The 21,148-nt window shown below is 41.9% G+C and overlaps 1 protein-coding gene across 9 annotated transcripts in view; it reads right to left on the bottom strand.

Moving 5' to 3' along the window:
• The window catches only part of depdc5 (DEP domain containing 5, GATOR1 subcomplex subunit), a 32,759-nt gene extending 12,996 nt beyond the window's left edge, over positions 1–19,763 (bottom strand). For 3 of the 9 annotated variants that reach the window (XM_079805260.1, XM_079805262.1, XM_079805263.1), the window contains exons 1-25: positions 19,314–19,761; positions 19,125–19,212; positions 18,357–18,403; positions 18,168–18,253; positions 17,963–18,046; positions 17,838–17,887; positions 17,634–17,703; positions 17,471–17,549; positions 17,324–17,385; positions 17,151–17,220; positions 16,997–17,069; positions 7,076–7,179; positions 6,520–6,594; positions 6,291–6,425; positions 6,148–6,209; positions 5,971–6,044; positions 4,920–4,989; positions 4,757–4,793; positions 4,551–4,671; positions 4,223–4,452; positions 3,933–4,133; positions 3,674–3,809; positions 3,479–3,576; positions 2,584–2,637; positions 240–423 (exon numbers count right to left, since the gene is read on the bottom strand). In XM_079805260.1, coding sequence (XP_079661386.1) covers positions 240–423; positions 2,584–2,637; positions 3,479–3,576; positions 3,674–3,809; positions 3,933–4,133; positions 4,223–4,452; positions 4,551–4,671; positions 4,757–4,793; positions 4,920–4,989; positions 5,971–6,044; positions 6,148–6,209; positions 6,291–6,425; positions 6,520–6,594; positions 7,076–7,179; positions 16,997–17,069; positions 17,151–17,220; positions 17,324–17,385; positions 17,471–17,549; positions 17,634–17,703; positions 17,838–17,887; positions 17,963–18,046; positions 18,168–18,253; positions 18,357–18,403; positions 19,125–19,212; positions 19,314–19,380 — 2,357 coding nt within the window. In that variant the 5' untranslated portion in view covers positions 19,381–19,761. Of the gene's footprint in view, positions 1–239; positions 424–2,583; positions 2,638–3,478; positions 3,577–3,673; positions 3,810–3,932; positions 4,134–4,222; positions 4,453–4,550; positions 4,672–4,756; positions 4,794–4,919; positions 4,990–5,970; positions 6,045–6,147; positions 6,210–6,290; positions 6,426–6,519; positions 6,595–7,075; positions 7,180–16,996; positions 17,070–17,150; positions 17,221–17,323; positions 17,386–17,470; positions 17,550–17,633; positions 17,704–17,837; positions 17,888–17,962; positions 18,047–18,167; positions 18,254–18,356; positions 18,404–19,124; positions 19,213–19,313 lie in introns of all 9 variants that reach the window. The other 6 variants (XM_079805261.1, XM_079805264.1, XM_079805267.1 and 3 more) reach the window with 4 other exon arrangements.
• Between the last annotated feature and the right edge of the window lie 1,385 nt (positions 19,764–21,148).

The raw sequence follows: 21,148 nt of genomic DNA, 5'->3' as shown, positions 1-21,148 counted from the left end.
CATTTTGGATAAGTGGGCGGGTGCTAAAGTGTTCTTTTAGTGCAATTTGCTTCTTGTGATTCCCTTACTGGTGGAGATTTCTATGCAGAGTCTTGGGTAATGTTTTTCTAACAGGCATTCCATTGTTAAACATGATTATTTAAAAAGTATATCGATATACAGATATATATTGTATATCCCTTAAAATGTCATTGAAAGTAATATGAAAGACATTATTTTTTGACCCAATGTGTTTGTACCTGTCCAGGTCAGTGTGTGGCAGCAGGTCGTAGCAGCCCTCTGTGTAGTCATTCTGCAGGGTTTGGCGGTCGGGAAAGTAATCGGTCGTGAGGGGGAGGCAGGCAGGAGTGGTGAGGGACTTCCAGTCCACCCCGACCGTGCAGCAAAAACTAGGCACTGTCGGAGGGGCAGACAGCAGCAGGACTTCAGGGGCACCCCCACCACACACACAAACACACAGAGTGGACCACACGCACCACAAGGACGCAACAGACCACATCCAAAGCACATTCACACATACGACCCGAATGACAATTAGCAGATAGATTGAGAGAGAAAGAGGCAGAAGAGAGGGTGAACAGTTTCAGGCAGACAGACACATACAAACACGCAGAACAAGGAAGATAAAGGGAGACAGAGAAAGTGGAAAAAGAAAAAGGAGTGTGTTACCATTATTGTTGTAATTGAACTGAAATTACAGTGACTACTACGTGCAAAATTAACATGCAAAAAGGCACTGTGAGCATCGTGACATCACTGATGAGTAATAAGTGTGAACGGCTGTCTGTAAAAAGACACAATTGGCAGAAAAGACGACCAGTACTGTAGTGTTCAGGCAAGGCATGCGTGAGATTCTGAGTGTGGCAGTGTCATTCGACATACTTGTGATTGGTGATTTTATTGAGGGTTACAAAGCTTGTGAGCGGGAGAAAATTGAAGTTTGATACTTGATTAGATAGAAAGAGGAATTTAGGAAATAGAGGAATCCCCAGTAAAGTGGAGGTACAGAGAGTAAGCCAGAAATCCCAGACAAATCTGAGGTGGAATTCACTAAGAATGAACTGCGGCCACCTAAATTTATGTTTAGTTATCGTTTTAACACCTGTGTATTACACTCAGCACATATCTTTTTTCTGTAGGGTGTGTTCTTATTTGTGATTATCACAAGCTGATTAGAATGCTAGCTTAGCCTACACAATTTACACGATAATTTAACAAATGTTAAAATACTTATTTGTAATTATCACTAGCTGATTACCGTGCTAGCTTAGCCTACACCATTTACACCCTAATTGAACAAATATTAAAATACGTATTTGTAATTATCACTAACGGATTAGCGTGCTAACTTAGCCTACACCATTTACACCCTAATTGAACAAATGTTAAAATACTTATTTGTAATTATCACTAGCGTGCTTGCTTAGCCTACACCATTTACACCCTAATTTAACAAATGTTTAATTCTTATTTGTGAATATCACTAGCTGTTAAGCAAGCTAGCTTAGCCTACACCCTTTACACCGTAATCAAACAAATGTTCAATTCTAATTTGTGAATATCACAAGCTAATTAGCCTGCTAGCTTAACCTACACTTGTTACACCCTAATTGAACAAATGTTTAATTCTTATTTGTGAATATTACCAGCTGTTAAGCAAGCTAGCTTAGCCTACACCTTTTACACCATAATTGAACAAATGTTAAAATACTTCTTTGTAATTATCACTAGCTGATTAGCGTGTTAGCTTAGCCTACACCATTAACACCCTAATTGAACAAATGTTAAATTCTTATTTGTGAATATCACTAGCTGATTAGTGTGCTAGCTTAGCCAACACCATTTACACCATAATTGAACAAAAGTTAAAATACTTATTTGTGAATATCATTAGCTGATTAACACGCTAGCTTAGCCTACACCATTTACACCCTAATTGAACAAATGTTTCATTCTTATTTGTGAATATCACTAGCTGTTAAGCAAGCTAGCTTAACCTACACCCTTTACACCGTAATAAAACAAATATTAAATTCTTATTTGTGAATATTACTAGCTAATTAGCCTGTTAGCTTAACCTACACTTTTTACACCCTAATCAAACATGTTCAATTCTTATTTGACTATCACTAGTTGATTAGTGTGCTAGCTTAGCCTACATCCTTTACACCATTATTGAACAAATGTTTAATGTTTGTGAATATCACTAGCTGATTAACATGCTAGCTTAGCCTACACCCTTTACAACCTATATTCGAACAAATGTTAAAATACTTATTTGTGAATATCATTAGCCGATTAGTATGCTAGATATGACTACAACCGTTACACCCTAATCAAACAAATGTAAGAGCGAACCCAGACTTAAATACCTTAAATCACTCAACCATAGATCCCAGATTTCTTGTACAAAACCCATCCCCTTCGAAATATGAATGTGTTTATGTGATTGCAGCTAACAAATGTATATTTCTGAGGGTATATATATATATATATGTGGTAAATTATCATTCATGTGGAAGTGGATGGATACTGGAGATGTGATGTGTTTTTGAGTCACTTCTCGGATGGGGAAGAACTCACTCGGATCTAGACTGCTGGAATAATCCTCAAAGGAACCACGGTTCACTGGTGTTCCTATAAAAGCAAGAGCAGTAACAACTCAACTCAACTCAACCTCTTGTTTTCACAGAGAACATGCAAGTCATTTAATGACTCATACTAGATTATGTAATAAAAGAAATGAGAAAAAACGACAGTGGCCCAAAAAGCATTAGGTACTCATATTTTAAAACTGTATGAATGTTATGTAGGGGTGGAAATCATAAAGAATTCTGATTCCTCAAATAATTTTGGGTTATTAATGGTGCATTAACAAATGCAATTCTTAAAGGCACAGTATGCAAGTAAGTTTTTTTGCGCTTATTCAAAACAATAACAAAAGTGTGGCTTGATAGCATCATGGATGAAACTGGAATCATGGGAGTTGCTGTCTTCACCTCCTCCACAGCCACATGAAAAGCAATCCGACGAGACTCAGACAGAAATCATGTTCATAGGTGAGCTAATATATTAAACGTTTTATTAACGTTGCTGTGGTATGAAGCAGGACGGGGGGCCGAGAGCCTGGGACATTTTACGCTGCTGTTTTATTATGCTCCTACAAAATGCTGATTTATGTGTTTGGAACTTTGACTACACCACTGATGTAGAATATTTCTGATTTGCTAAAAATAACCAACTCATATCAGTGATACTTTAGGGAGTCAGACTGCAACGCTGCATGTGTTTTGATTCACTACAAAGAGTCATTTGTCCGGGAATCAGACTATACTGCTACTTCGTGCTATATATTTTTGATTCACTACAAAGAATCAGCTCATAAGAGTCACTCTGACATTCATACCATCATAAAGTGTCTAAATATCTTTTAGGGCCACTGTATAATAAAGAGGTTATGTAAGTGAAAATAATGCACCAGTGCTGTTGCTACTAGCTGGACTTCCAGATATATTGTCAGGAACTCCGTTGATGTACAGTCCATTCTCTCCTATGTAACGGGACACTGTCCGCTTGCTATAACACACATTTACACCATTATAAGACTCTCACTGTTTCATGTTGCCACATTTTCCCCTCCAAGTATCCTCTCACTCATCTGTGCGTGACTGACCTTCCTGTGGCTTCGTGATAGGCCAGTTCTAGCAACTCTGCAGAGGTACGAGCCGGGTCTCTCTGCTCACTGCCCTGCAGCTCTGCCATGTTTTGTCGTGTCTGATGGTGGATCTGGATTGCCTCTCCAGAAGGACCTTGAACATCCAAACAACATTATATAAAAACATGTAGAGAATAGACTCAGTTTAGTGGTCATTATGCATAATATTTGACCACAAATTGACCAATCAGAAGCAAGAATTGTATGTATTACTTACCCACAGGAAACGTGTGCATCCAGCGGCGGCGGTTAGAGGTGAGTTTCATAGGCATCCGTGAGGGGGCGAAAGGGTTGATGAGGGCCCTCTGAGGCGTGTAACCGCCCGGCCGTACATGCAGTGTAGACTCAGCGCTGCCCACTGTGAAGCGGCCCGGAGCACTGGAGTCCCTCTGGGATTCAACCATCTTTTCCAGCAATTCTGCAAAGACGAGACAGATGAGAAGCAGCAAACATCAACCAGATGTATCCGTCTACATCAACACAGATGCGTGATGAACGGTCCTGTACCTCTTGTGCAGCTGGTGTACCCCAGGGAGCTGCTGACTTCGTATTGGCCCTGAGGCGGGCGTGGGATGAGCAGAATGTTGGAGATGTGTCCCAAACTGTCATCTGACGCTAGGCTCCTTTGTTCATCTGGTCCTGTAGGCCTGGTTGGGGGAGAGCTGCCCACAATGCCTCCACCGACTTCCGATGAGCCCCAGCTTTTCCTGCTGGCTGACTCCCTCTCCCGACTCGACCTGACACACATGATCATAGGATAAACATATAAACTGCCATATAAATGGAGGAAGTTGGTCAAAAATGAAGAACAACAGGATTTTTATGTTTAATGTACCTGAAGTTGGTGGACCTCTGGGCTCTCGATGGCCCAGGAAGTCTGAAGACCTGAGCATCGTACGCATCATAATCCACCTGGATTGGAAGGCTGTTCTCAGCATCTTTTGGAGAACCAAGAGCTGAGCGAGACAAATCCAGCTCGGTCAATTCACGTCAAACCCATATGCAACCATAAAGTACCTACAAGTGATGCAAATTACTTACAATGTTCTTTGGAGCTTCTGGCTTTATCAGCTTGAGCCTTAACATGAAAAGGCATAAGAGAGACAGCAGCTTCATTAGCAGTTTTACAAGTGTTAAGTCGTTCTCATAATAAAAATGTTACAGTGTCACAAGGTGTTGTCAGTGGATGTGTAATATTTCTAACCTTCTTTCCAGCCAGCTTGATCCGTGGTGTAAAAAAGCTGCATGAGTTCTGGCTCTTTGATGTGTAAAAGCTGTAAAATTCACATTTATTATACTAAGTTAATCTGCATTAACATGTTAGGGCTGGGTAATATGGACAAAAATAGTATCACAATATTCATTTAATCAAAACTGAAGTCCAATGAAATTAATGAAAATATAACAATTAATTTACAAAAAATTGGTGCTGCACAACAGAAATGTATAATGTAACTAAAGGTGCAGTAAGCGATTTCCGAGAAACGCAGCTGAAAGTGGATCAGACCGAGCAGCACCCCAACACTTGTAGCCAATGAGCAATAGGGGGCGTGTCCACTCATGATGGGGAAGGAGAGAGAGTGAGCAATAGGGAGATTTGAAGAAAGACCGTAGAAAGAGAGATGGCTGAGAGACATTAGAAAAGTGATAAGCATTTCATCAGCTACCATGCTTATCACTGCAACCTTTCATGCCACGATCAAAATATAATGCCATAGATCTGAATATAATGCTATAAACACCTTTCACGATTAGTTAACCTTGAGAGCTGTAACAGTAAAAACACTCTAAAAGTTCCACATTAGCAATTTAATATGCAAAAATGTTAGCCAATCACAGCAGTGGGAGTTTACACTGAAGACTTACAGCAGACATGCCCCTTCAAACAGAGCGTTCAAATCAGATGGCTAAAATGAGGGTAGGAAAAATGCCTTTTATTTCTAAATTAGGACAATTTTTTATGTAAAAATCATACTAACATTAAAAGTGCACCCCAGGAAACATAATAAAATAATTAAGTTCATGACCTCTTTAAAACATAAATGATTAGTTGTATGCTATTCGTTAAAATAATGATGATCAATGTAATGTTTTAATAAAATACATTTTTATCGTTAATATTTTACTATACAATATCAGATTTAAAAAATGCTGAAAATGGGTGAAGGAGGGACACCAACCCAGTACACCCTAGCAACCACCTAGTAACCACCCAGTAAACCTTAGCAACCACCTAGCAGTTGGTCAAATCTCACCTGTGGTTGATCCAGTGAGGCAAGTTGTAGTCATCGCCAATTCTGGAGTCTCCATGCACTGTGCGGTTATGTAACTAAAAGAAATGATACAAAAAATACAAAATTCACAAGTATTAAAACATTCATATCTGATTTTATGCTCACATGCCAAACGTAATATAGTGTTTGTTTGCTAACCTTGAAGAGTGGAACAGCGTGGAGAGGTTGCTCTCCCATGCATACCAGATCTACACCAATGCCTGTTGGGAATATTGCCATACCATTAGCATCCCCCCGCAGTGCTACAAGACAAACACCGATTGCACAGCGCACTCACTAACCATTGTCGATCATGCGCTGTTTGGTGAGGATCATGAGCAAGCGGTCCACCTCGAACACGCCCACTCCTGGAGTAATGACCACCGACATCTGGCCCGTACGATCAAAGTTACGGTTGATGTAGTGCTTATCAAAGACTGAAAGAGTCAAATCAGGACACTGATATCAGGACAAACAGCTCTACTGAAGTGCCATGGGTAAAGACAATGGACTAAATACACAAATACAAACCGTTGAAAGACAAGTTTATAGCTTCCAGATAATTTCCCTGAGCAGAAGTAGAATTATGCCCACATGGATATCCATCTGCAATATTGAGACATGAACAAAAGATATCATAAAAGCCTTATTTTAAAGCAAAAGTAACAACATAATGAGATATATATACAGTATATATATATCGTGAAATAAAATTACTCATGTGACATGAGATTTTGGTCACCCACCCCTAATTAAATGGTTGTGTCTATAAATTTTTCAAAAAGAAATTATTACTTTTACTCAGCAAGGCTGCATTGATCAAAAGTGACTTTTATAATGTTACAAAATATTCATAGCCCGATTTTTTTGTCCACGTGTACTACAGCGCATGCGTGGACTTCGTGTGGAAAACAAAGTCCACTAGATCCAAACGCGTCTTTCCACGCTCACAGCTAAAGGAGTATACTTTGCACTCAACTGTGAAAATCAAGTACACATAGGCCTTAATAGACTTCTTTCAAAATTATACCAAAAATCTTTCCAACCCGAAACTTTTGAACGGTAGTATGCATATATATATACGCACCTGCTACTTTAAGACGCACCAGCACAGGATACTGTATGAAAAGCTTCTTAATGGTGATGAGCAGAGACGTCCACTCATCACGTCTTTCATTCTGGGCCACCACCCTGGAAGAGAATGAAAATAAAGACGGCTGCTTAAACCATATTCTGTGATTATTACTCCTTTCATCTTCGGAATACAAAATAAGATCTTTTTTGATGAAATCTGAGAGTTCCCTTACGAGAGTACTCTCGTATTGCGTTTTGCTAAAACGCTATGGGGGAATTCCTTTCCTCGAGATATTGAAGCAAATTTTTTTCCAAAAATACCTTTTATACGCAGTGCAGCTGCACAACTCTCAGCAGGAAGCAGCTGCGTGCTGATTGGCTGTGCCGCTGCAACTGCAGCAACCTATAGCGAGACCGTGGGGCGGGACGGACCAATCAGGTCCTTCCAAATTCCCGCCACAAGGGGCAACAGAATTTGCATAGCCAAGGGTATATAAGACCCACTCTCGCAAGGTTAGTCAGATTAATTCTTCTTCAGCGACTTGCAATCGTTGAGCTCTGGATCGAAGCCTGCCGTCGACACGCACCCAGTGGAACACTGCAGCCTGAAGACGTCGGATTCTCCGCCTTCAGCCTGCCTTCCAGCTGTGCCATCCGGCACTATATCCTTTAATACCTTCTGTTTTTCAAACATTCTAAAAAGAGCCGAGACGTTGTTGCAAATGTCTCGTTCCTGCGCCTCGTGCAGAGGTTTTATCGCGGACGAGGATCGGCACATCATCTGCGTGTCATGTCTCGGACGAGACCACACGCAGGCTGCACTCAACCAGGGCGGCTGCCCTGAGTGCGACGAGCTGGCGCTGCAGACCCTTCGGGCTCGGCTCGCCAGCTTCGACTCGGATCCCGTCCCTTGCTCCCAGCCTCTAGAGCCACGGAAGAAAAAACGTCGCGACCAGAGGCCACCGGAGCGCTCTAACGAGCACACGCCGGGCATGTCCCCGCATGCCTCGCCATCGCCCGTGTTGTTCGTCGACGAACAGCACAGCTCCCCTCGCATGGCGGCTGCTGCTGTTTCGTTCGGCGGACCGGAGGAGGAAGATGATGACAGCCTTTCCCTTGCTGCATCCGGAAGCGGGTGGTCGGACGCCGCCTCGGAGCACGCCCCTTCGACGCGGACGGCTAGCGGCGTCATAACCTCAGTCGACGCTGAGCTTATGCGCTTGCTCACCAAGGCCGTGGATGACCTCGGCATTGACTGGTCTCAGCCCGAGGAGCCCACGAGAAGCCGACTGGATGAGTGGTATTTCGAGAACTGCCGTCAACCGACCGCTCAAAGACCCGCTCCCTTCTTCCCAGAAGTCCACGAGGAGCTAACAAAATCGTGGAAGGCGCCATTTTCTTCTCGCGCCAAATCCTCTTTTTCTCCAGCGCTCTCGGTAGTCGATGGCACTCAGAAAAAAGGATATCAAGCCCTTCCTCCCCTCGAGGAAGCCGTCGCTGCACACCTTTGCCCGCCCTCCGCCAGAGGATGGCAGTCAAAGACTGTGCACCCTTCCAAGGCCTGCCGCACTACGTCCAGCCTCGCCGGTCGAGCATTCGCCTCCGCCGGCCAGGCGGCGTCAGCGCTACACTCTATGGCGGTGCTTCAAGTCTTCCAGGCCAAACTCCTCCGTTCCCTGGATGAGTCTGTTCCTGACAACGAGGCTCTGAAGGATCTGCGCGGCGCCACTGATTTGGCCCTGCGCGCCACCAAGGCCAATGCTCAGGCGATCGGCAGATGCATGGCCAGCCTGACGGTGTTGGAGCGCCGTTTGTGGCTCAACTTAACTTGAGATGAAGGACACGGACAAGACCGCTTTCCTGGACGCGCCCATTTCGCCTTCAGGATTGTTTGGTTCCGCTGTGGTTTGGTTCACGGAGCGCTTCACTGAGGCACAGAAGGCTTCGCAGGCAATGCGACATTTCCTGCCTAAGCGTTCCAGCTCCTCCGCTAGCCGTCACGCTAAAGCTGGACCAGCCCAGCCCAACAAGGCGCCGCCTTCAGCTCGCCAGCCTCACGCGGCTTCCAAACCCGGTCAGCGTTCCCGCTCTACGAGCCGCAGCAGACCGCCGGAACGTCGAGGTCCACAACCCAGCAATGTGTCGAAACCTGAGCCTCTGAAGCCGTCCTAGCCAGAGGTATGAAGAGAAGGCGGATAGTACCCGCTTCGGCCGGTGCACCGCCTCGCTCTCTTCTAAAACGTTCCCCAGCTCCCTTCAAGGCGGCTGGGAACGCCACATTCACAGCCAACGAGCCCGCAAGCAAGCGCGCTCGCCTGTACACAAACGCCGTTTTCACGGCGACCCATATGAGTCACAAAAAGAGCTTTTTCTCTGTAGGCAGTGTGCCAGCATTAAAGCATGTACCCCTACACTCAAGCACTCCCCCATGTTCCCCAGCCCCCTGCACTCAGGTGGCTGGAAACATTATTCTCACAGTCAACGAGCCCGCACTCAAACGTGCTCGCCTGTACACAAGCACCAATACTCTATGTCCCCCGGCCCCCTGCACTCAGGCGGCGGGAAACATTTCCCTCATAAGCGCCAACTTACTCGCTGTTACTCAGCGACTCGCCCCACAGATTAATTCAGCCCCTGGCTTCGAAGGCCGAGGCCTGGCGGGCCATTCCCGGCATTTCGAAATGGGTGTTGAACATAATAGAACGAGGTTACTCGCTACAGTTTGCTCGCAGACCACCGCGCTTTCGCGCCGTGGAAGAGACAACGGTGAGAAGCGACAAAAGTCACGTGCTTCGAACCGAGATATCAAAACTGTTAATAAAGGGAGCGGTAGAAGCCGTACACCCCTCACAGAGCGAGTCGGGCTTTTACAGCCGTTACTTCCTTGTACCAAAAAAGGACGGTGGTCTAAGACCCATCCTAGATCTCAGACATCTGAACAAAGCCCTTATGAAGCGCCCGTTCAGAATGTTGAGAATGAAACAAATCCTCGCGCACGTTCGCCCGGGAGATTGGTTTTTCACTGTGGATCTAGAGGATGCCTATTTCCACATACAAATAGCCCCCCATCACAGGCCATTCTTGAGATTCGCCTTCGAGGGGAAAGCATACCAATACAAGGTGCTACCTTTTGGTCTATCTCTAGCCCCCCGCACGTTTACAAAGTGCATGGAAGCGGCGCTAACCCCGCTGAGGCTTCGGGGAATGAGAATTCTCAACTATCTCGACGACTGGCTCATAATAGCTCAGTCAGAGATACAGTTATTAAACCACAGATCTTGGCTTCTCAACCATTTACAATGCTTGGGACTCAGAATCAACGTGGCAAAGAGTTTATTGTCTCCCACACAGAAAGTTTCGTTTCTGGGAACAGTATTGGACTCACTGCAGATGAGCGCGCGGCTGACGTCACAGCACGCGCTCTCTGTTCGGAACCGAGCGGTTTCCCTCAGGTGCGGTGCACACATTCCTCTCAAAGGGCCCTATTTTAACGATCTGAAACGCAAGTGTCAAAACGCGAAGCGCAAGTAACTTTGTGGGCGGGTCTCGGCGCTGTTGCTATTTTCCCGGCGGGATAAATGGCTCTTGCGCCCGGCGCAAATCTAAAATGGGTTGGTCTGAAGTAGCTTCATTATTCATAGGTGTGGTTTGGGCGTAACGTGAATAAACCAATCCGAGCGTCATCCAACATTCCCTTTAAAAGCAGGTGCGCAAGTTCCATTATGGATTGCTATTATTATGGCGTATTTACCAGGCGCACGCCAGGAGCGGTTCACAGCCGAGGAGACTGATGTGCTTGTAAGAGCAGTGAAAGAAAGAGAAGTGAAGTTGTAATGTTGTACATTATGGTAAAGGTGATTTCACAGTCTTTTTTTTTTCAGTTTTTCAGTCGATTTTAGTTCCTGGTTCTTGACGGACAAACCAATTTGTCAGATGTCCTTATATACATATATGTCTTGCCACTATTGGACAAACAGGTCTTATCCTTAATTATTACAATTAGCCTGAATCATTTGTAAGCTAGATTTATGCCTATTTTTTCACATCTTCGTGGCACACCACAATGATTTCCGTCATCTCATGTGTTAATATTTTTTTAGTGTAACAATTTATGATTTGCAAAAATAACTGTTGCATCTGTGTAGGTTACATGAGCAAAGTGTATGCGCGTTGTGCACGCTATACATTATGGTCAAGCATGCGCCCTTAAAATAGCATAATGAACAACGCGCAACGCGCCACTGACTTTAGACTAGGTTTTTTCTGGTCAGTGGCGCAATTGTTTAATGGAACAGCAAAATAGCACCAGGGATTGTTTGCGCCGGAACACGCCTCCTTTTTTGCGCTGACCCGCCCAGGGAGCGCAAGTGCATTCACTAGTTTAGCGACGTGCTTCTGTGGAGGGAAAAGCGCGCTTTGCGCGGGTGCAAAATAGGAATGACACATGCGTCGGTGTACAAAGTCAATTGCGCTGGGTGCAAGATAGGGCCCAAACACTTTCAGAGGATGTTGGGTTTCATGGCCTCGGCGGCGCCAGTTCTCAGACTGGGTCTGTTGCACATGCGCCCCCTACAGCACTGGCTGAATCGCCGCGTTCCAGCTCACGCATGGCTTTCGGGCCGATTGCAAATCAAGGTAGACCACAGCTGTGTGTTGGCTCTGGCTCCTTGGAAAAATCCTGTCTGGTACAAAACGGGCGTGAGTTTGGGCACTGTTACGAAGTGGAAAGTTATCTCGACAGACGCATCCAACCTAGGTTGGGGAGCCCTTCACGAGGGCAGGCCGATCTCCGGTCTCTGGTCAGACTCGGAGAAGAGCCTTCATATAAACTGTCTAGAGATGAAAGCGGTCACGATATCGCTAAGAGCTTTCCTTCCGTACATAAAACACCACCATGTCCTGATCCGAACGGACAGCAGGTCAGTGGTAGCCTATATAAATCGCCAAGGCGGTCTGAGATCTATCGATCTGCACTCAATGGCGGAAGAAGCCCTAATATGGGCAGAGCACAATCTGAGCTCGCTGAGAGCGACTCACGTGCCAGGCATTCTGAATTTGGGTCCGGACATGCTGTCCAGGGGCAAAGTGTCCCCAGCAGAGTGGTCTCTTCACCCAAATATAATTCAGACAATTTGGGGCAAGTTTGGAGAGGCAAAAGTGGATCTTTTCGCCTCACAAGACAATGCTCAATGCCAAATATATTTCTCCAAGCACGAGGATGCGTTGGCCCACGAATGGCCCAACCTTCCTCTTTATGCGTTTCCCCCAATCTCAATGTTACCTCAGGTCATAGAGAGGATCAGGGAGAGCAAATGCGCTGTGCTTTTAATAGCCCCGCTTTGGAGAAATCAACCTTGGTTCTCACTGCTGAGTCAGATGTCAGATACAGCTCCGTGGCCGATCCCGCTGAGGAGAGACCTCCTCATGCAGGCGGAACGGCAGATCTGGCATCCCCGTCCCGATCTATGGGCGCTTCATGTTTGGCCCATCAACGGGTACATGAGAACCTTTCTGAAAGCGTAATGAATACTATTACTGAAGCTAGAGCCCCCACAACTAGGCGGCTCTATTCAGGCAAATGGTCAGTCTTTTCAGACTGGTGTAAAGCGTGAAGTCTGACACATGATTGTGCAGTGTCAGAGGTGCTTACATTTTTACAAGAGCTTCTGGACGCGGGTCGCTCCCCCTCCACGCTCAAAGTTCATGTGGCTGCTATAGCAGCGTATCACATTCAAGTGAACGGACTGTCACTAGGAAAGAGCGATCTCATTGTTCGCTTCCTTAAAGGGGCTAGAAGGCTTCACCCACCTCGCCCCCCTTCAGTCCCTATATGGGACCTGTCCACGGTCCTGGATGCCATGAAGAGCTCTGCATTTGAGCCTCTGCATTCTGTGAGCTTAAAGCTCCTGTCACTAAAGACCGCTTTTCTGCTAGCGATTGCATCAGTTAAGCGAGTTGGTGATCTGCACGCGCTCTCTGTGAGCGCCTCGTGTCTGGAATTTGGGCCAAACGACTCCAAAGTCGTCCTCAAACCAAGACATGGATATGTACCTAAAGTGCTTTCAACTCCGTTCAGAGCACAGGTCATTTCACTTTCGGCACTTTCATCACAGTCAGATGAAATAGATGCTAATTTGCTCTGTCCTGTCAGAGCGCTGAGAATATACATAGAGCGTTCCGCTGCTTACAGGCAAACTGAACAGCTCTTTGTATGCTTTGGCGGCCGCACCCGAGGGTACGCGGTTACAAAGCAGACCCTGTCACGGTGGATAGTGGATGCTATCTCACTGGCCTATGAGTCTAAAGATCTCAGCTGCCCCTTAGGCATTAAAGCCCATTCTACTAGAGGCATGGCCTCTTCGTGGGCTTGGTCTACTGGCCTTTCTCTGAATGATATCTGTGCGGCGGCAGGCTGGGCCTCCCCGTCCACTTTTATCAGATTCTATAATTTAGATGTTCCGGCTTTACAAGCTGGGCTTCTTGCTGTACGAACAGATTTAACCCCTTAAGGCTCGATAAGTCCGGCCTGGGTTGAATATTGTTAAGTCATAAGCATATTCCTTATACGGCCCGAAGTATCTGGCCACTCATTATTCCTGACCCGACTATGTCTGGTCTATACTTATTATTGCACGTATATCGTGTTCATTCTCATTAGGGCCCGACTCAGGTCTGGCTCATTCTGAATTATTGATATCATACTTCGGGCCCACCTAGGTTGGCCTGGGTTTGGTGTCGTCGGCTTTAGAGCCGTTAAGCAAGCATAGCGATTTTAGCATAGCCATAGCGTTTTAGCAAAACGCAATACGAGAGTACTCTCGTAAGGGAACGTTTCGGTTACTAACGTAACCTCGGTTCCCTAAGATGAGGGAACGAGTATTGCATTTTGCTTGCCGTGCTTGCTCAGGAGTCGCTTCAGTCGATTAACCTGACTAACCTTGCGAGAGTGGGTCTTATATACCCTTGGCTATGCAAATTCTGTTGCCCCTTGTGGCGGGAATTTGGAAGGACCTGATTGGTCCGTCCCGCCCCACGGTCTCGCTATAGGTTGCTGCAGTTGCAGCGGCACAGCCAATCAGCACGCAGCTGCTTCCTGCTGAGAGTTGTGCAGCTGCACTGCGTATAAAAGGTATTTTTGGATAAAAATTTGCTTCAATATCTCGAGGAAAGGAATTCCCCCATAGCGTTTTAGCAAAACGCAATACTCGTTCCCTCATCTTAGGGAACAGAGGTTACGTTAGTAACCGAAACGATTTCTGTCCCTCCATTGACACCTACGCAACTACCACTTTTCATAAAGAAATTGTTAAACTAGTCCATATGAACAGAGCGGTTTAGTCAACATTTTTCCAAAATGATCGCTTTATATGATAAACAGGTTTAATTTAGGCTTTTATTCACATAAACATTCATCAACGCACATATCAGTTGTGGTAAACAGAAGCTCAAGCATGTTCACTTGACGTGCAAGAACCAATGAGGTTAACCCCTAGGAGTCTGAGCTGTTTTGGGGCCCTTTAGAAGTTTTGACATGCTCTTACATTTGTGTTTTTTTTAGCTGCTTATAAACATATTAATGGCAAAAGTGTAATTACACTGTATTCAGCACAAACTGATCTACCATAATATGTGAGTAACATGTATGTACATGCTTGTATTTTTGAGAGAAAAATGTTTATGCATGATTTTTGAAAAAACAAAAACATTTGTTTTAAAATTAAGGCCTCAAAACAAATGTGTGTTCACAAGACTTTTGACTGCAGGGTGTATTTCCATTGAGTTTTTGCTTCAAATTGATGTGAGAATCATTGAGCCTACTCATTCACATAAAACAATACACTGATTTAAAATTTGTAAGACAGTTTTTCTTCACAAAACCAGTATGCGAGGAGGCGTGATATCTAATGAATAATGATGAGTATCACCTGAGAGGACAAAAGAACATAATAGCCCGCATAATGACCTGCATAATGACCTACAAAAAGAGCTGCATAATGAATGAGCTTCATACCTGACTGAGAGAGCAAACAAAATGCTCTTATTATTTAGTTGAAATTGTACTTATCTAGTAAATGCATCTTGATTTAATAATGTTTAAATATTTAGACTAGAAACAAGACAAAAATTACCAAGAGCATTTTTTTTACTATTTTTTGTTTTTGAAAGTAGTCTCATGCTAAAAAAATAAATAATACATAATTAAAATTAAGATACAATTTATACAAAACGAAATTCACTTTCTACAAAAACAAAACTCCAGAATCATTTATTTAGAATGTAGTCATCAAAGGCCTATTATATTTTAAATTATCAAAAGATTTGACTACACTTAAAAAAATGCTCTTCTTATTTAGTTGAAAATTGTACTTATCTAGTAAATGCATCTTGATTTAAGAATGTTTCAGTATTTAGACTAGAAACAAGACAAAAATGACTAAGAAGAGCATTTTTTTCTACATTTTTTGTTTTTAAAAGTACTCTCATGCTAAAAAATTAAATAATAATTAAAATTAAGATACAATTTATACAAAACGAAATTCACTTTAAAGAAAGCAATTCTCTTTCTAAAAAACAAAACAAAAAAATCCCTTTCTACAAAACAAAACTCCAGAATAATTTCTGACAAACTTTGATATTAAATAAAAAAAATAACACTAGGCTATCATATTTAAACATCAATATGAAGCAAAATTCGTTTGACTGGTACTATATTTATAGCATCTGAGCAGACATTTGCGAATAAAAGCTTTATTGATGTGACACTAGGCTCTTTTACAATAAACACGTTATAATCTGGCCAGGCCAAACAGGCCAAATAAATCTTGTCTAAACAGTCTTGCGTGTATGACATTTAATGTTGCAACAGGATTCATATTTAAACGGCTTTTTTGCATTTAATATTCACAGATGCTAACAGAATAAACTGACCTTACAATCAGCGGCGGAGTCCTTTGCTTTCAGAAATGAACAGCTTTGCACGAGGAGAATAAATCCAGGGTTATAGTTCAACGCGTCTCAAAACAATGTAGCTGAAGTAATGTTATAGCGCTTCACTAAACTACAGAGTTATTTGAGTCTCTTTGGCACTGATAAGAAAGAATCAGTGCCAAACGCGCCGACGCAACCGCTGACTCGAGGGGGTTAATTCTCGTGTTACGCAGCACGTCTGAGATTCAGCAAGAACCAATGAGGTTCAATCTTATGTTAAGCTTGGTACATACTCCGCAAGAATAAAGAAATTTGTTCGTTTCCTCGAGGTGGCAAGAAAAAGAACAAAGTTCGTTCTGGCCAGGACATTCCTTACTTCACGAGAAAAGCAGGTGCTGTTTCTCGGCATTAACCCCGCCAACTTTACATTTCTAACCAATCACACAATAGTTCTCGAACACCCACAAGAAAAAAGTTCTGCTCAGATGAGGTGTCGAGAACAAGTTATGAGAAAACGCCCAAACCAGGGCTGCGAGAACACAATGACATCAGCGAGAACTTTTTTCTCTCTTCTTGCGGAGTATGTTATGGCCTTTATGCAGCACGTTTGAGCTTCCGCAAGAACCAATGAGGTTTGTTCTTGCGAGTAAAGCAGATTCGCTGATCAATATTTATATGTGAATAAAAGCCCAAATTAAATCCGTTCTTCATAAAATGTGATTGTGTCTCTTCGGAAAATTTGGACTAAACCGCTCAATTCATATGGATTCGTTTTACAATATCTTTATGAACTTTTTGAAGTGGTAGTTCAGTAGCTGTCAATGGAGAGTACAGAACTGGCTGTAAAAGTCTTTAAGATGTTATTAAAAAATCTTAATTCGTGTTCCAAAGATGAACGAAAGTCTTACGTGTTTGGAACGACATGAGGTTGAGTAAATGATGACAGAATATTCATTTTTGGGTGAACTAACCATTTAATGCTTTAATGCTTAATGAATTTCCAAACCTGTAGAAATCCTCATAATAACGCCCCTCATGGTCTTGCCGGACTGAAGCTCTTTGCATCTCTGGAAACTCTTCTACATGAAGAAAGACACATAATCAACTACTATTATTATAATTATATGACCAAGGCAGTATTTTAAATATGCAACATTTACCCAGTGATTTGGCCGAGTAGAAGGTACGAGAGAACAGCACCACTGTAACCTCATGACTGCAGTTCTTCTCCTAAAATTAGTGGCTACATGTTAACAAAATGCCATAATGCCAATGCACAATGATATAAGCACCTATAACATTATTACTGGTCAGTGATGAAGTTGACACTTACTCTCCATTTGGCAAACAGATCAGAGAGAAAACCATTGACAGCTTTCTCAAAGTAAAGGTCACCTGTGAATGAAGACAGCAGCTTATATGATCTTACATAACAGATTTATTCTTCAAATACACATTAAGGTAAAAAAAATCTCTTTACCATAGATATCAAAGTCCCACATCTCACAGCTCATCTGAATGAATATATAAACCATCGCAGAGGTGGATCGAAACACCACCTAGGTGGAGAAAACAGTCACGACATGTGAAAAAAAAAAAGATGGATAATAACACTAATTACATTTCCAAAGAGACATTCTCACCCTTGTTTCTTCACTAATGTAGCCACAAGTGACCTTCTCTCCTTTAACCCATAATTCACTGGCCTGGGCCCTGAAATCATGATAAAAACATTTTTTTTTTGGTTATATGTTATTTGATGAGATAAGACTTCTGACTGCAGAATACATAAATTGACCAATCACAATGGAGTATTCCAGACAGCTTGTAATAATGGATGTTGTCACCTGATTCCTGCAAACTCTACTTTCTGTGTCACATACGCACATGTGCTCACCTGAAAGAACATCATGGAGACATAAAGATCATTGCGAGTCATCAAACATTAACATTTCATGCAGATTCTACTCACTAAGCTCTTCTTCAGTCTCCACATGTCTCCTCGACCAATATACTGATCTTTGAAGGTGAGCTCCACCAGATCCAAGGTCACATCCTGTTTAATTTCAATGGAGCATTTAGATTATAAGGTATGAGAGGCTGTGCTATATTGTGAATATAGTCTGTAAATAAATAGTAGGACAATGTGCAATAAAGTGTATTTCTGTATAAAATACCTTTGGATCTACAACATTGATGATGACGTCCTGGTAGGCGCGAAGCTTGAAGGCCTGAGCCACTGTCTGATCTACACTGATAGTTTCTGTTGGTGGAAAAATAAATTTTAAAAATGCAAAAATTAACACTGAGATGAAGCTGGTTAATATTTACTAGTACAGAAAAATAAGCACTACTTTAAAATTCACCTTTCTGCAGGTCTTCTTTTAAACTCTTGACCTGCAGCAGCAGAGGACTAAGACAAATAGTTAAAAATATATATTATTAAGAAATATATTAACTTACAAGACAATATACAATACTGAATAATATACAAGATGATTAAAACAATGTAAATTATTATTACTATTTAAAATAACTGCTTTCTATTTGAATACATTTTATAAATGTAATTAATTCTTGTGATGCAAAGCTGGATTTTCAGCATTATTACTCTAGTCTTCAGTGTCACATGAAATCATTTATTATTATTATTATTATTATTATTATTATCAGTGTTGAAAATTGTTGTGCTGCCTAATATTTTAGTGGAAATCATGATGCACTACCATTTTAAAAAATGTGGGGTTAGATAGATCTTTAAAAAATTAGATATCAATACTTTTATTCAATAAGGACACATTCAATTGATTCAAGTGACAGAAAAAATATTTTCTTATTTTAAATAAATAATTATTTTGAAACCGTATAACAGATCAAATCAGCATGTTAGAATGATTTCTGGTGGGTCATATGAAGACTAGAGTAGTGATGAGGAAAATTCAGCTTTTATCAGATGAATAAATAGCATTTTAAAATATATTCAAATAGAAAACGGTTATTTTAATTGTGAATTAAAATTTTGATAAAATAAATGCAGCCTTTGTGAGCATATGGCAAGGTGCCTTTTTAAAAAAAAAAAAAAAAACACTTCAAAACTTTGATAATGTATTTTTGTGAGATTGAGCTCCTTTCACCTGTACTCATCATTTGGATGCGCAATCTCAACAATATCCCCCAGTTTAACCTGGGGAAAGACTTTAGGATTCATCATCAACTCATCATCTGAGGAGAAAGTGATGATTGTTAAGAGATGCATGCAAAAAAACAAGCCAGCGTCATAAACAAAAACGAATTCAGTTTTTACTTATTAAGAATATTCTCACCACTGCCTCCAAAGCCCTTCTTGTGCACCACAAGTTTAAAAGACTTGTTTGCCTTCATAACTGTCATTGTGGTCTTCAGTTGTAACGTTACAATAACAAACACGATTACATGCAGAACATTTTCAAACGCTGCATTCTTCTAATCGGCATGATATGCACGAACACACGTTTCAAATAACACTTAAAGTGCTTGGAAATGAAGAAGTACAATCAAACTCATGACAGTCTGTCATCCTGTTTTTTGTTTACAAGTCGCGTGACGCATTTCTTCTAGGACGCTCTGCAAAGACCTATTCCAGTTGTAAGACCCTGGTTTATGAGTTAGGGTCGATATTTATTTATAAACTGACGATGCATAGTTTAACATATATCTTCCAAAAAATAATGCAACATTTGTACTGTTTTCTGAACTAGGTGGACAGTGGCGTGGCTTCTTCGGGTTTCCAATATAGACTATAAAGATGGACAGCGCCGCATAGCGTGCTGGAGAAGATTCACAATAATGACTAAATGCCTCGATTTGAATCATCCCTAAGATTTGCAAAGATGTAGGCCCTAAGTGCTTTCCTCAAAATAATTGATGTAACTTGCTCAGAAAGTATTTGTCAATGAACAATCAGTGAGTGACAAGTAAGTCCTCTTGTCATTGTTCACAAACAAGATATGACAAAACGCTTAGTCATGTTGTCAATATAACACTGTGCTCTATCTGTATTTTCAGATCTAGGCCTAAACTATGGCTATACAATTTTGATGACAATGATTGAAAATATAAAAGACTGCACTTCTGCGTGGCATATATCAATTTAAACAGTACAAATGTACACATTACTGTGGGATTTAGATTGCAAGAGACTGGGCAGGATTCACAGTTACACTTTTACACACACACACACACACACTCACACACTGTACATGTACGTGTGTTTGTGTGTTACATTATGTCTCTATGAAGTATAGCCTATATAAAGTACTGTATATTTACTGTATAATGCAAGTGGACTACAACAACTATAACTAATACAGCATTACAGTTAGTATACAGCATTACAATATGAGCATTGTCTGATTACATACATGTTCTGTCTACAAACGTTTTGAATGATAGAGGACACTGTTTTTCTCCCAACATTCAGCTGTACTTTTCAACCCGAAGGTCATGATTGAGAACATGGTCCATGCAGAAAAATACAACCATGGCTTTTTCCCTGGTTCTGTTTTTTTCCTGTACCCTTCCACCACACATTCTTACTCATTATCTTCTTCCTGGCTGTTAACTCTGTTAGTTTCCTTGTTGTTCTTCCATTTTCAGAAATTGCAGCTCTGTGCTGTGCTCTATGAAGCTTCATGGGATGCACCTTTGAGCTATTTTAGAGAACTGGTCATTGGTTTATCTAGCCTTTTACATTACCCTTCATAAGTGAAATTCAAAATTCTCCCAAAAAATTGTATAATAGAAATGTATGGAAAATAAGCTTAACAGTTTATGACAACTTTAAACATTTTGCATTTAATGACTTATGCAAGGAACTAATGCCTAGATGTTTTGAGGGGTAAGACTACAGAGAACCAGTATAATTGCACGAATGTACCAAAGCATTTGCAATTTGTTAAAAAGAATAAAAAAAATGCTTTTATAATGTGTACAATTGACTAAATGATGTCGAGGTTGAACAAGTAGTTTTGATAATTTCATTTGTGATCTGAGAAATGCACCAAAGCGACTGAGAAAAACTGTTCATAGTCAACAATAATCTGCATTCACAAAACAATCGCATGACTATTCGTAACTATTTCACGTCAGTAGTCGGTTATTACAAAACGTATGTTTTCCT

The sequence above is a fragment of the Gobio gobio genome (genome assembly GCF_949357685.1).
Source record: "Gobio gobio genome assembly, chromosome: 22".
Taxonomy (NCBI): domain Eukaryota; kingdom Metazoa; phylum Chordata; class Actinopteri; order Cypriniformes; family Gobionidae; genus Gobio; species Gobio gobio.
The sequence above is the reverse complement of the archived record's forward strand: the minus strand, read 5'-3'. Positions and strand labels throughout refer to the sequence as shown.